This window comes from Hemibagrus wyckioides, linkage group LG04, assembly GCF_019097595.1.
Source record: "Hemibagrus wyckioides isolate EC202008001 linkage group LG04, SWU_Hwy_1.0, whole genome shotgun sequence".
Lineage (NCBI taxonomy): Eukaryota > Metazoa > Chordata > Actinopteri > Siluriformes > Bagridae > Hemibagrus > Hemibagrus wyckioides.
Genome location: NC_080713.1, coordinates 16,293,981 through 16,307,452, shown reverse-complemented (window position 1 = coordinate 16,307,452; position 13,472 = coordinate 16,293,981). Strand labels below are relative to the sequence as shown.

The 13,472-nt window shown below is 40.3% G+C and overlaps 2 protein-coding genes across 4 annotated transcripts in view; both read left to right on the top strand.

The window, feature by feature from the left end:
• The first annotated feature begins 515 nt into the window (after positions 1–515).
• Positions 516–7,945, top strand: ctcf (CCCTC-binding factor (zinc finger protein)). 3 transcript variants are annotated; one of them, XM_058388557.1, is made up of 12 exons: positions 516–680; positions 2,533–3,090; positions 3,179–3,521; positions 3,626–3,796; positions 3,883–4,016; positions 4,215–4,335; positions 4,480–4,629; positions 4,727–4,887; positions 5,027–5,209; positions 5,297–5,432; positions 5,559–5,771; positions 5,974–7,945. In XM_058388557.1, the coding sequence occupies exons 2-12, from the start codon at positions 2,542–2,544 to the stop codon at positions 6,201–6,203; spliced, it is 2,391 nt and encodes a 796-aa protein (XP_058244540.1). In that variant the 5' UTR covers positions 516–680; positions 2,533–2,541; the 3' UTR covers positions 6,204–7,945. The 3 variants fall into 3 exon arrangements, with proteins under 3 accessions (XP_058244540.1, XP_058244542.1, XP_058244541.1); XM_058388559.1 differs by lacking the exon at positions 516–680 and adding an exon at positions 707–1,327; XM_058388558.1 differs by lacking the exon at positions 516–680 and adding an exon at positions 1,339–1,493.
• A 953-nt stretch (positions 7,946–8,898) lies between these two features.
• The window catches only part of carmil2 (capping protein regulator and myosin 1 linker 2), a 49,492-nt gene continuing 44,918 nt past the window's right edge, over positions 8,899–13,472 (top strand). The window contains exons 1-3 of the mRNA XM_058388301.1: positions 8,899–9,048; positions 9,260–9,354; positions 11,191–11,241. Coding sequence (XP_058244284.1) covers positions 9,012–9,048; positions 9,260–9,354; positions 11,191–11,241 — 183 coding nt within the window. The 5' untranslated portion in view covers positions 8,899–9,011. The remainder of the gene's footprint in view (positions 9,049–9,259; positions 9,355–11,190; positions 11,242–13,472) is intronic.

The window sequence follows — 13,472 nt, the reverse complement described above, 5'->3', positions numbered from 1 at the left end:
TACAGATTGTGCTGCATTGAGTTTTTTTTTTTAATTAATAAAAGTTTATTGTTTGACACAGATCTTGTTATCAAGTGCAAAACAAGACTATTAAAAGCCAAGAAAAAGAAAATCTGTTGTTCTGTGCTTCAATAAACATGAATGATAAATTTAGCACTCTTACAGCCAGTTACTAAGTATTATAAATGCATTTTTTGTTAAACATTTTATAAACATGATAAAATGGGTGGTTTTATACGAAATATATAATAATAGTTTATATATAATAAGAGTGTTTTAAGATTCTCTGTCCGTGATCAAAACTATAATTTTGACTAAGCCTGTGTTTAATATAACGCGTTCAACACACCGCGCATTAAAGTAATGTGCGCGAGCGCTCCGGGAAATCCGTTGGAGAATAACGCATGAAATTTAAAAGTGCTAGCGCCCCTTTTGGCCAATCGGCACAGCGCTATGTTTACACCCCTCCCTCCTCCCCGTCGCCACCGCCTCCCTGCGTGCCGCGCATGCGCAGCAACCGCCTCGGGCCGCCATTTTGTGCGGAGCCTACTCTGCAAAAGCGGGAGAGGATTAAAACCAGCGTAGGGGAAGCACGCAGTTGTACTTCGTCTCGTACTAAACGAAGAACGGACCGCGGGCCTTGTGTCGAATTCAACGAGAGGATAAACGAGCAAAAGCAGGTAAAATAGTGCCACTTTTCCGAAAGGGGGGAGTTTTGCAGGATCTTTAATCGGCCTCTAGGTGTCACGATGGGGCTCCTGGTCCAGGCGGCTGGCGGGGGGTGTTTGTCTCCCTCTATCGTTATCGAAAATTTAGCAAAAAACACTTATAACCCAGAAGTTCGGGGTTATGCCCGATTATTAAGTGCTGCTGAACCTATATTAGACGGCATTTCGGCAAGATGCTTCATTTTAACACTTCGATGTTTGCGCCACTCTTTAGGCCAGGCGTCCATTTTCTTTTTCTTCTCTTTGTTTCCGTGACAAAAACCCGCCGTTTCTTGATGGAGCAATAGCTTAGCAAACAAGCTAAATACTGCCCCTAAAGATCGATGTTTTTGAGTTTTGTAAGCGCACAAACACCACAGATCGGTCTAAAAGACAATATATAAATACATATCTTCTTTTTCGGTCATTTTGTTGTCCAGTCGCCGTTAACAAACTGGCTAACTCATTAGCATAGCTAGCTAGCAGTTTGTTGGCGCCCCTCCTCAACCGCGATTCAAACCCGCTCAGCCCTTCCTGGCCCATTACACAGCGCGCGCACATACACTCACACAGCCCGGCGATCTGCACTACTAAAACCTCCAGCATGATGATCTCGATTTGTAGGTTCCCCCTCTTCGTCTGTCCTTGAAATATATCACAGTGTTGAGCATAGTTAAATGCCGGAATTGGTAGCTAGCTTTGGGTTGTTTGCTAGCCAGCTTGTTGCGCAGATGAAAATCGGACGAGGAAGACGCGACGCTCAGTGAAGCCGACTGCTGATTTTGGGTAATTCTACGCATCGTGTTTCCTCGGAGTCCTGCCTAACACTTTTTTCCCCAGCTTAAAGGGCATCTTAAAATTCAGTGATCGTTGATCCCAGTGGAATGCTGTATACATTCATTGACCGCTCGCTTATTGAGACACTAGCCACCTCAAGCAACAGACGACTGAGGGGATAAAACTGTAGAGAGCTCCCTCTACAACCCGGCTGGTAGCGGTACAAAAACGCTGTTAATCAGCTCAGAATGCCCTCTTGCTGTAGTGGAAAATCTTTCAGCATAACTCGGCGCTTGTATAGTTGATGAATGATCGTGCTTCTACGTCAGTTGGTAATTTTGGGTGTTTTCACGTAGCCTGCTTTTGGCGAGTGCATTAGTACGATCAGGAAGTAAAGGAGTCATAACAGGACACGAGGCGGATCAAAATGTTTCTGGAGCATAAGCTGGCAAAAAGAAAATCCCAAAGTAGATTCTAACAAAAGTTACTCACGTGCTGTGATGCATCAGAGCTGAAACTAGCATATCCCCATCGCCAGGAGAGAAAACACCTGTTAACGACTTTCTTATTGTGGTTTGATTTACTTTTCATGTTGGTAAAATAGAAGTGCTGCACGAGAAAACAAACCTACAGCACATCCTGTTTAATGTTCTCTTGTATTTTTCAAACCGCTTTTATAACTCCTTTTAATCTATATTTTGTTATGAAGAAGGTCAAAGATAGCTCATTCACCGAATGCAGGGAGTTGAAGAGGCAGGAGAGTAGAGAGAGATGAAGTACTCATTTTTGGTACAGGTAAAGGCAGTAAGTTGTAACATCACACAGACAAACATATCTAATCCAGAGAGTCTCTGTTGTTTCTTGGGTAAGGTTCTGAGTGTACATGCTTTTGTTTATTGGACTTGCAAAATGTTTATTAAGCACATCCCATGGCAGGAATGCATAAAAGGCTTAAGTGGTGTATCTGAATAGCCACACCTGAGATATCTTCAACACTATGAAGATTTACTTAAATCTTTAATAGACCTCTGCTCTGCTTTCCCCAAAGGTAATACCCATGGAAGGGGGACCGACTGAAGCCGTAGTGGATGAGACGGGGGACGCCTTCAAAGCCAAGGATTGTAAGACCTATCAACGACGGCGTGAGGATGAAGATGTTGAAGCCGATCTGCTGCAGGCTGCTGGTCTAGAGGCGGTAGAGCAGCCCGTAGCTGAGGGTGAAGTAACCGGTGCAGTGGTTGATGCACAGCAGCAGCTGGTTGAAGGTGTAGTGAGCGTGAATAGTGGTGTAGAAATGATGGTAATGGACTCGCTGGACCCGTCCCTGCTGCAGATGAAGACAGAAGTCAGTGTAGCTGGGGCAGCTCACGAGGCCACAGTCACCACAGTAGATGACACGCAGATCATCACCCTGCAGGTGGTCAATATGGAGGAACAACAACTGGGTCTGGGCGAACTGCAACTTGTGCAGGTGCCCGTTTCAGCTGTGCCTGTCACTGCCACCACTGTGGAAGAGTTGCAGGGAACACTGGTTGATGCTACTGCCATGCCTAAAGATGGGGAGCCTGTTATCTGTCACACGCTGCCACTTCCAGAGGGCTTCCAGGTTTGTCAACTCATTTCCTTTAGTAGCTAAATAAACAATGAGTTTATTTGTATGTTTTTTTGGATTTTCATGGAGCCTGTGCCCACAGGTTGTGAAAGTAGGTGCCAATGGTGAAGTGGAGACTGTGGAGCAGGATGAGCTGCATGGCCATGAAGAGCAGTCTTTGCAGCAGCAGGAAGAGGAGGATATTCCTGAAGCCCAGAATGATGATCCAACTTGGGCCAAGGATCCTGACTACACACCCCCTGTCAAAAAGACCAAAAAGACAAAGAAAAGCAAGCTACGTTACAACACAGAGGGAGAGAAAGACATGGATGTATCTGTTTACGACTTTGAGGAGGAGCAGCAAGAAGGTCTGCTCTCAGAGGTTAATGCAGAGAAGGTTGTTGGCAACATGAAACCGCCAAAACCAACCAAAATCAAAAAGAAAGGTACGTCATTCCTCTGCAGTAGCTGATATGTGTTGCTTTTTAGTAAATATAATGAATAGAACTCCCTTTGGGTTTTTATGAATGACTTTGCATTGTGTCTACAGGTGTGAAGAAGACATTCCAGTGTGAGTTGTGTAGCTACACCTGCCCAAGGCGCTCCAACCTCGACCGTCACATGAAGAGCCACACGGATGAGAGGCCGCACAAATGCCACTTGTGTGGACGTGCCTTCAGGACTGTAACCCTGCTGAGGAACCATCTCAACACACACACAGGTGTTTTTCTGCTGCCACAGTCATTTCTACTCTTATTTACCTATATTTTAGACCAAATGGCTAAAATATTTTTCTTTCCTGGACAGGCACAAGACCCCACAAATGTACTGATTGTGACATGGCATTTGTGACTAGCGGTGAGCTTGTGCGACATCGCCGCTATAAGCACACCCATGAGAAGCCCTTCAAGTGTTCCATGTGTGATTACGCTAGTGTGGAGGTATGTAGTAAAATTAGTTAATTATTTTATAGATAATGTAGAGACGAAGGAAATTTTTTTTTCTAAAAATCTAATATATTGACAAAAGAGGGACTGTTGATTGTACTGAGATGTTATTTGTTGTGGTCGGTGACATTGTGGAACAAACTTCAACAAATAAATTCTTTTTTTATATTGTTACTTTGTTTTGTAAACTAGGTCAGCAAGCTGAAGAGACACATTCGCTCTCATACTGGAGAGCGTCCATTCCAGTGCAGCCTGTGCAGTTATGCCAGCAGAGACACCTACAAGCTGAAGAGACACATGCGAACCCACTCAGGTTTGACATCCATCCTTACAGCACTCGGATTACTTGGCAACTCTCAAAGCATGATGAGAAGAATTTGTAGTTTAAATCAAATGTTGACTAATTTTTTTAATAAATTTTTTTAAAGTAACCTTTATCCCCCTGTTTTGTGTTCAGGAGAGAAGCCGTATGAGTGCTACATCTGTCATGCACGTTTCACCCAGAGTGGCACTATGAAGATGCACATCCTGCAGAAGCATACCGAGAATGTGGCCAAGTTCCACTGCCCCCACTGTGACACCGTCATTGCCCGCAAGAGTGACTTGGGTAAGACTCTTCTACTGTTAGCTAGCACCATGCTTAAGGGGAATGGTGTGCATACATGTTCTCCATAATATCTCCTCTGTTTCATATAACATCTCAGGTGTGCATCTGCGCAAGCAGCATTCCTACATCGAGCAAGGCAGGAAGTGCCGTTACTGTGAGGCTGTGTTTCATGAGCGCTACGCTCTCATCCAGCACCAGAAATCCCACAAGAATGAGAAACGCTTCAAGTGTGACCAGTGTGACTATGCTTGCCGACAGGTCAGCCAGCCTAAACCATGCTCTGATTTTGATATGTTGCATGTCTGATATCATGGGATTACTTTACTATCATGCACTTTACAGTGGGGAAAACTTAAAAAAAAAAAAAAAAAAAAACCATTTTCTTGTGTTCTGTCAGGAGCGTCACATGGTGATGCACAAACGTACCCACACTGGGGAAAAGCCATATGCCTGCAGCCACTGTGAGAAAACATTTAGACAGAAACAACTCCTGGACATGCATTTTCGACGTTATCACGACCCCAACTTCGTGCCCACTTCTTTTGTGTGCACTAAGTGTGGAAAGACTTTCACACGCAGGGTATGTAAAAGGTTTTGCTACTTGCATGCCACATATGCTAAAAAATATTCCCTAACATATTACTTTTTTTTTTTTTTTCCCCCTCAGAACACCATGGCCAGACATGCTGAGAACTGTTCTGGAATGGAAGGTGGTGATGGGGAGAATGGTGCTCCAACCAAGAGAGGCCGAGGTGGCAGGAAGAGGAAGATGCGCTCCAGGAAGGATGATGATGATGATAGTGGTGAGTGATGGAATTAGTTTTTAACCCTTTAGCTGCTCAAATTTTAACTGTGTGGTCTTCAGCCAAGGGTAAATTTGCACTGTGAATGGAGTATAAGGATACTTTAAACTATGCATTCTGTGTTAGATGATCATGGTGAGCCTGACTTGGATGACCTTGATGAGGAAGAGGAGGAGGATGAAGATGCTCTAGATGATGTGGAGATGGAGGTAGAACAGGCTCCACCAACCGTCCCTGTCCCGGCCCCTGCTGAGCCACCTGTCAAGAGGAAACGTGGACGACCTCCGAAGAATCCTCCCAAGGCATCCCCTGCTAAGAACACAGCCATAGCACCTACTGGTATTTATCATGCTTCTACGTTTATTAGATGATCACCTCTGATCTGACATGAAGGCCAAATAAAAAAAATTTGTATTTTCAAATATTATACTATTTTTGTTTCAGTATATGATTTTGGTTCTTTAACAGAAACACTGTTAGAAACATGTCATTATTTGGCCTGTAAACACCCTTTATAAATTAATAATTTCTGTCTGGGCAGCAACTGCCATTATCCAGGTGGAGGACGAAGGCACGGGAGCTATTGAGAACATCATAGTGAAGAAGGAGCAGGACGGTGTGGATTCTTCAGTGGCAGCATCAGCAGAGCCTGTGGTGGAGGAGGTCGAAGCCACAGAGGGAGGAGTAGATGCAGAGCAGCTCTCGGTCCCTGAGGCCGCACCCAATGGAGACCTCACCCCTGAGATGATCCTCAGCATGATGGACCGGTGATGTGCTCTCCCAGGCCCAATATCCACACTCTTGTATGCGTCCTCTCCCATGCTGTCACTTCCCTGCCTCACAGAACACAGCCTCCTTTCTGCTGTGATCTTCAGTTTCTGATCTGTGGAATGAAATATCCAATGTTCCTTTTTTCACTCTTAATCTTCACTTTAATTTGTGCTTCTTTTTTTTTTTTTTTTCTTTGTAGTTATTTTTGTTTTTTTGGTTACATGCTTTTGACTCATGATGTCGATTGTGCATGATTCATTTTTTTTTTTTACATTTTGAATTATTAGTCAGATTATTGTCCCTTGTATATCATCTAGTGTGTGGCAGGGTTGCAGAGATGCTTATGTTCGAATACGGTAATTGTAATTGGTTCCTTATATTTACTGTAGTGAACTGCGCACATTTAGATGTCTTTGCTGAATTAACACGCCAATATTCTTTCAGCCTCCGATCTATTACGTTACCATGGCAATATTTGGAAAAGTAAAAGTTGGTGGGCCTGGTCAAGCCTTGATATTTAGACTTTCTATCACTGTTGTAGAATGGGCATTTTACCCAAAAAATATCCTTTTAATATCTGACACATGTGGCAACTTTTATTCTCTGTTGTATTTCTTATTGCTTTCAATGATGACAGTTGATTAAAAAAAGTAGAGCTATAGCCATAAAGTTGTATGGCCTGGGAGGATTTCCATCGATCACGTTTGAAATGACTAAAAACCTGAGGTTGGTAACATTGTACAAAAGAAGAGTAATCTTGGCCGGTCTTACATGTAAATACGTTTTTTATTTTTGTTTTATTATAAACATTTTAATCTTTTTCAAGTTAACTGATGACCTTGGATGCTGACACGAATACATTTTAAAAAGTAGTCCTTGAAAACACGCTCCTGAAGTATTTTAAATCTTTACAAGGGTGTAATGGCATAAGATCATGTAAATGCCCCATTCCCATTTTCCTTGGCATTGTACAGCTTCTGATGTCCCCTGGGTTTGTGTTTTCAGCCTTACAGGGAGGGAATTAGATTTTCTCCATTATTGGTTAAGGTAGGAGGATAAGAGTCTATAGCTTGTTCGTCAGCACACATTTACCTGTTGGTTTTGAGGAAAGCTTAGCTCTTGAGTGGTGTAGTAGTAATGTAATTGGGCGACCAGGGTTTTGGCTCCTGACGCTGTAAAGGAATGAAAAAGGACAGGTGGGGAAAACGTGAATGTTGGCCAATGCAAGAGGAGCGCTGAGTCTTGTAACTCTGTGCAGGCTACACCCTAACTCTCAGATTAGTTTGACTGCTGATGTGCTTGACTTGTTCATTAATAAATCAGAAAAAGGTCTCTGTCTATAGCAACTTTCTCACATTTCTTTTCAGATCGCATACAATCCATTCAGCTTGAGCTTGATGAAGCCATTTTTGATGCATTTGGTTCTGGAAGAGCTGTTTGCATAGAGTTAGTTCAAAAGAAAGTTCACATTTAGGACTGTCATTTTCTGAAGATTTTTTTTTTCCAGATTCAGAATGTTTTCCCTATTTGTACTTTTGCATTACATTTGTTTTCTTTTGTTAAGCTCTTAATTTTAGATTGATGCTTTTTCCTTTTTTGTACCTAGCTGTAACTGTGTGAATTTTACAGTGGTCAGAAAACCAACATATAAAGACATTTATTATGGCTGGGTGGGGCTTTGAGGAAATAGGAAAAATGTGGAGAATGTATTGCTGTACAGCTAATAAAATAATATTGTCCTATTCTGGTGTGATGTGGCCTTTTTTTTTTTAAATACTTGCATTAAAAGTTTTCACTCGTCATTTTGTTCATCTAAGACTAAGTGAATCAGAGCATTGTTTAGTTATATTCAGCTTATTCTACATAACCTACTTTATGACCGTAAGAGGTGATAATGTCACTACCACTAGGAGGAGAGCTAGACTAGTAAAAACCTCAGGCAGCACTACAAGGATTATTCAGTCAGATCCTTATGTCCTGATTGCCATATGGGTGTCTTTTACAGATCATAGAAACCTACCTAGAAATGAACTAAAACCCGCCTTATAGAAATGTTCCTTTTATCAGATGGTTTAAAAAGGAAAAACAATCAGGTCCATTGGGTTGGTGCACTGACTAATCAGCTTTTCTGCAGAATGCAAGCAGCCACATTTGTTTACTCTTTCCTGCTAGGGGGTGCTGTTGTGAAAAATGATTAACTCTTGGCAGAGAATGAGGGTAAGCAATCTAATTAGTCACACTTCCTTTAGTCTCTGATGTAATAAAATCTAGTATATCTGAAAAGTGATAAATTTTAAATTCAACTATAATACAGTAACTTGAGGCAAGTAGCAGATGCTAAGCAACTAGCAAATACTCAAGATGCTAATGTTTTTATTTCATGTAACTAAAATTAAAATCTTTATTAATCAAAGCTCACATGTGACTAGCATGTTGATGTTGGTAAATGTGCTTTGGTTCTTCATTGTGAAGATTTGAGTGTTACTTTTTTATATGCAGGACATGTTTGACCAGATGAAGTCTCATTAGTAGAATGTCTCTGTAGTAATCCTTGGGGAAGTTTTACCTTTATTGTCTGAAAAGTTTTCAGAAATACCCTGAGAACACATGTGTAACATTTGTGTTATAGGCACCCTTGAGTAGCGTAAGCCTAAAGTTGTCACTTCCTGTGGTTTTGTACCATGAGCATGAATCACAGTGCAGCAGGATGTGAGTGTATGTGTGTATTTCACCTGCACTTTGTAAGATCTGCCGTTGCTGGCCTCCTGTGCACCCAGTTCATGCACACACAGCGAAGATTAAGGTGTGATGGCGTCTCCAACAGAGGTTCCCTTTTGCCTAAAAGGTATTAAGCTTTACTATTTCTTTTTGTTGGTTGTTCATTTGTCTATAAACATATTTTATAGACATTTTTCTATGACTGTATGTCAGTGATGTGACGTCAGTTCACTGACACTGTATCGTCATGTCATGAGTTTGTTCACAGATTGATTTCTTTTATCCAGTAACTAATTACTTTGAGCATATGTGTGTGTGTGTGTGTGTGTGTGTGTCAGATGGCATCATTCAACTGCTGAAACCTCAGAGGGTCCAGTTTATGAGGTCTGTGCAACTCAACCAGTCCAGGGATCGCTCAGAAGGAAGAGTCCTCGTAAGTCTACCTTTAATATTCAGCAATATGCTTACGTGGATGGAATAAATGCATTTTTTGCACTTTAAAACTCAGTTATATTGGGCAAGAGCAAGTCAATCTCCTGTTTGCCTTTGGTGGGTGTTGTTTGGGTCTATGTGTAGACACTCGTTATATAAACTGTTTTGTGCTAATTTGTGGCGACTAGTTGTTAACAGGTGTGTTTGATGTGTTTTTGGTGTGTGTTTCCTTTCTTAATGCATTCAAAAGTTATGTTGAATATTAGGTCTTATATTATGGCTTGCATGCCTTCGGTGTGTATTTTTCTGTCTTATTTGCTGTTTTGTTTTAGCTAGTATGCTAATGTTAGCTGGCTAGTAGCTAATGCTGCTTGTTTCTACTGGCTGAGTTAATCGACTGATTAACTTCTAAGGGAACGCCATCCTGCAGCTTTACTATACACCTTAGGTTTTTACATGGACTGTGATGTATAGCCAAAGGGTTCACCATTTTATCTGTTTATTTTTAATGAGCTATGACAGTGACAATGACAGTGATAGATATTGTAGCCTCTATGTAGTTGTTTATTATTATTTACACACAGCACCTTGCATAAGAATTTGCCTCCTTCAAACTTTCCACATTTTTAAAATAAAATTACAGCCAGGAACCAAAAAGGATCAGTTGGAATTGTCATGAATCTACACAAAATAAACCATAATTCTGAATCTAAACAAATAACACCATGAAGAACAAGGAGCAATGAAAACAAGTCTGGGTGAAATATTCTGAATAAATATGAATCAGTCCAAAAATCTTTAACATCCTGCAGCTCACCTTTCAATCCACCGAATATTTACATATATACATGTACATATTTTAAAAAGACCAAAAAATGGCACAAGCAAGATCTTGCCTATAGGAGGCTGTCCACCAAATATTAGCAATGAGGCAAGGAGGGTGTTAGTCAAAGTAACTCTGAGTTGAGTTTTATGGAAGAGTGGTGAGAAGAAAGTCATAACTGAAGGAAGACATATGATATCCTCTTTTACCAAAGGCATCACTATGAGATCATCATATCATTTCCACAGTGAAGCATGGTGGTGGTAGCATCATGTTGTCAGGGGCCATCAGACCTGATTCAACTAAGGAACAGGGTGGAAACCTGCAACCTGTACTAGTCCACATCCATAGAAAATGACATAATGTGGCTATCTGTGTATGGCCTGAGTATCAGACATTAACGAGACAAACCTAAGGAAGATTTGTTTGTCATCTAACAAGCTAGTAAATAATTAGGTATTCAACATCATTAGCTTCCAGTAGCTAAAAATGGACTCATGGACATGGCCATGAATGGACTAGTGGACATAATGAATATCATTTTGGCCCTCAGCCATGCCAGTGCTTGCTGTGTTGATGGTTGGATTTGTGGCAGCAGTGGTTGGGAATGTAGACAGGGTTAAGGGTGAAATGGATAGAGCCAAATACAGGGCAATCAAAGAAGAAACCCTGTTCCGCTCTGACCACAGATCTGATAATTTGTGGAATCTGTGGCATGACCTGATAATAGATGAAATGTCATGTTAAATGTTAAATTAAGCACAGGTGTACAAAATACACAAATTAAATACATATAATACGTGTGTTAAGCAGTAAAGCAGGCGAGTTTATTTATCAGGCAAGAATTTTTTTTTTCTCAGGGTACACACCATTTTGCACCACCTATGTGACCAACACACTTCTATAGTTAAGCTGAAGTTGCTTTATTCCACCAGCAGATGGAGCTCTGTCCAATCATTACATTATCTCTCCCCCCCCCCTATCTATCTATCTATCTATCTATCTATCTGACAGGTCATGACACAGTGGAGAGCAACTGTATTTCACAACAAGCAGCCAGTGAAGGTAAGAAACAGAGCAATCCTGACAAAACCAATGATAGAATTTGGGTTTGAATCCCATGTGTAATCACATCAGAACCAAACCCTGATTTTCTATGACATAAAATCATGAAACCTCCATTACTAGCTTTAGAAAATTGTACTATAAAAAGTATATATAATAGTATAATATATATTATATATATATATATATAAATAGTATTATACACACACACACACACATTATATTATATATATATATATAGAGCTTCTACTATAAATAGTACACCTGTGACAGGCAACTAGGTAGAAGACAGCTGGAGAGACTATAAAATCTTGAGAGAGAGAAACCAGACTCAATAGGGGACCAGTCCTCAGAGTGTGATAAATAAAAAAAACACCATCTATAAAAACAAATTTTGTGCACTATATGGTCAAAATGTGTAATTATGTGATGATGAAATTTCACATGATTAAACAAAAAGGCTATCCAGAGTTACTGTGTAATCAGGACAGGAAATTACAGCAAATTAACTGTCTAACTAATGTAATAGCTTAATTAACATAGCATAATTAACAGGGACAACTTAAAGGGAAAAAACAACATTGTGTCTCAGGTCTGTGTGAACCACGACTGCAATCCACCTTGGAAGGTCTCTGGACCTGTGCTGGAGGGATGAACTCTAATTTTACAAAAAATATTATAGATACTAAATCCTAGTTATATATCTTCAAATAATAGAGGGAAGTACATTGGGCCATGTGTAAACACTAGACACTGTTTATTCTCATACATAATGTACACCTACACATTTATGCAGTTATCTAATTGGCCAATCATGTGGCAGCAGCACAATGCAAAAACATCATGCAGATAATGATCAAGAGCTTCAGTTAGTGTTCACTCTCAAACATCAGAATGAAGAAAAAGTGCACTTTCTGTGATTTGATGTTGGTACCAGATGGAATCATTTGAGTTTTTTAGAAACTGCTTATCCATCCATCCTGGGATTTTCAAACACAGGAGATTGGTGTGAAAAACAGCAGCAGCAGCAACAACAACAACAACACGAAAACACTTAGTGAGAGACATTTCTGTGGGTGGGGTCATGTTGTTGATTAGTCAAGCCAGATGAAAAAGGAAAAAATTGGTTTGAATTGAATTGAATTGAATTGAATTGAATTGAATTGAATTGAATTGAATTGAATTGAATTGAATTGAATTGCCAGGAAGGATATAGTAACTCATATAATCACTCTTTACAACTGTGTAGAACAGAAAAGCATCTCAGCATGTACAAAACATCAAACCTTGAGGTGGCTGAGCTAGAACAGCAGAAGACAACCTGATGTGTTTTACTGTATGAGATACTTTTCTTCTCTCCATGATTGTAAAAGGTGCTTATTTGAGTTACTGTAGACTTTCTGTCAGCTCCAACCAGTCTGGTCATTCTCCATCTCTTTCTTCAACAAGGTGCTTCAGCCTGCAGACCCTCCACTCACAGGAAGTTATTGTTTTTTTGCACCATGCATTGTGCTGCTACCACATGATTGGCTGATTAGACAACTGCATGAATGTCCAGGTGTTCTTAATAAAGTTAAAGGAATAGAAATGATATTGAGATCTGAATTTTGATAGCTTGCTTGATTTTAATAATCAAAGTTTATAAGTTAACATGCCATGTACAATTATGCAGGAAATCAGTTTATTATACTGTCGCTAATGTATGTTGGATTTATTGTATGTTGAATCCTGATACCCTGCTGTAAAGAGGGAAAAAGGTCAAATGGGAGTCTTATTTTGACAATAAAGCTTTAGCACTGTGCACATTTTAGTTCCATGCCTACTCTAACACACCTGACATGGTCAATGACTTCAGTCACCTGATTGTCAGAGAATTTCCCAGTAACTCAGGAGTTCTGGCTAACACCAAAACAAATTCCTTGGCCTTGTGGATCAGTTTAGTATCGATGCTCTGTGGCATTGTATGCTGCTATTTCCAGGTGCTGATAAAACATGACATGCACCTAAACAGTTTATTTTTGTGAATCATGTGAATCAATACAGAATATTGCGTACTTTATTTGGTATATAATACAATTTTTTTCTGAATGAGACTGTTGAAATAGTCGTGTTGTTTTTTGTTGTAAAATGTAACATTGCTGTTAACCAAAGGGAAGGAATGAGGATATGGTGCGAATCAGCAAAGAGTAAAACAGTAACCCTAAGCAAAGCTTCCAGTCCACTGAGTGAAT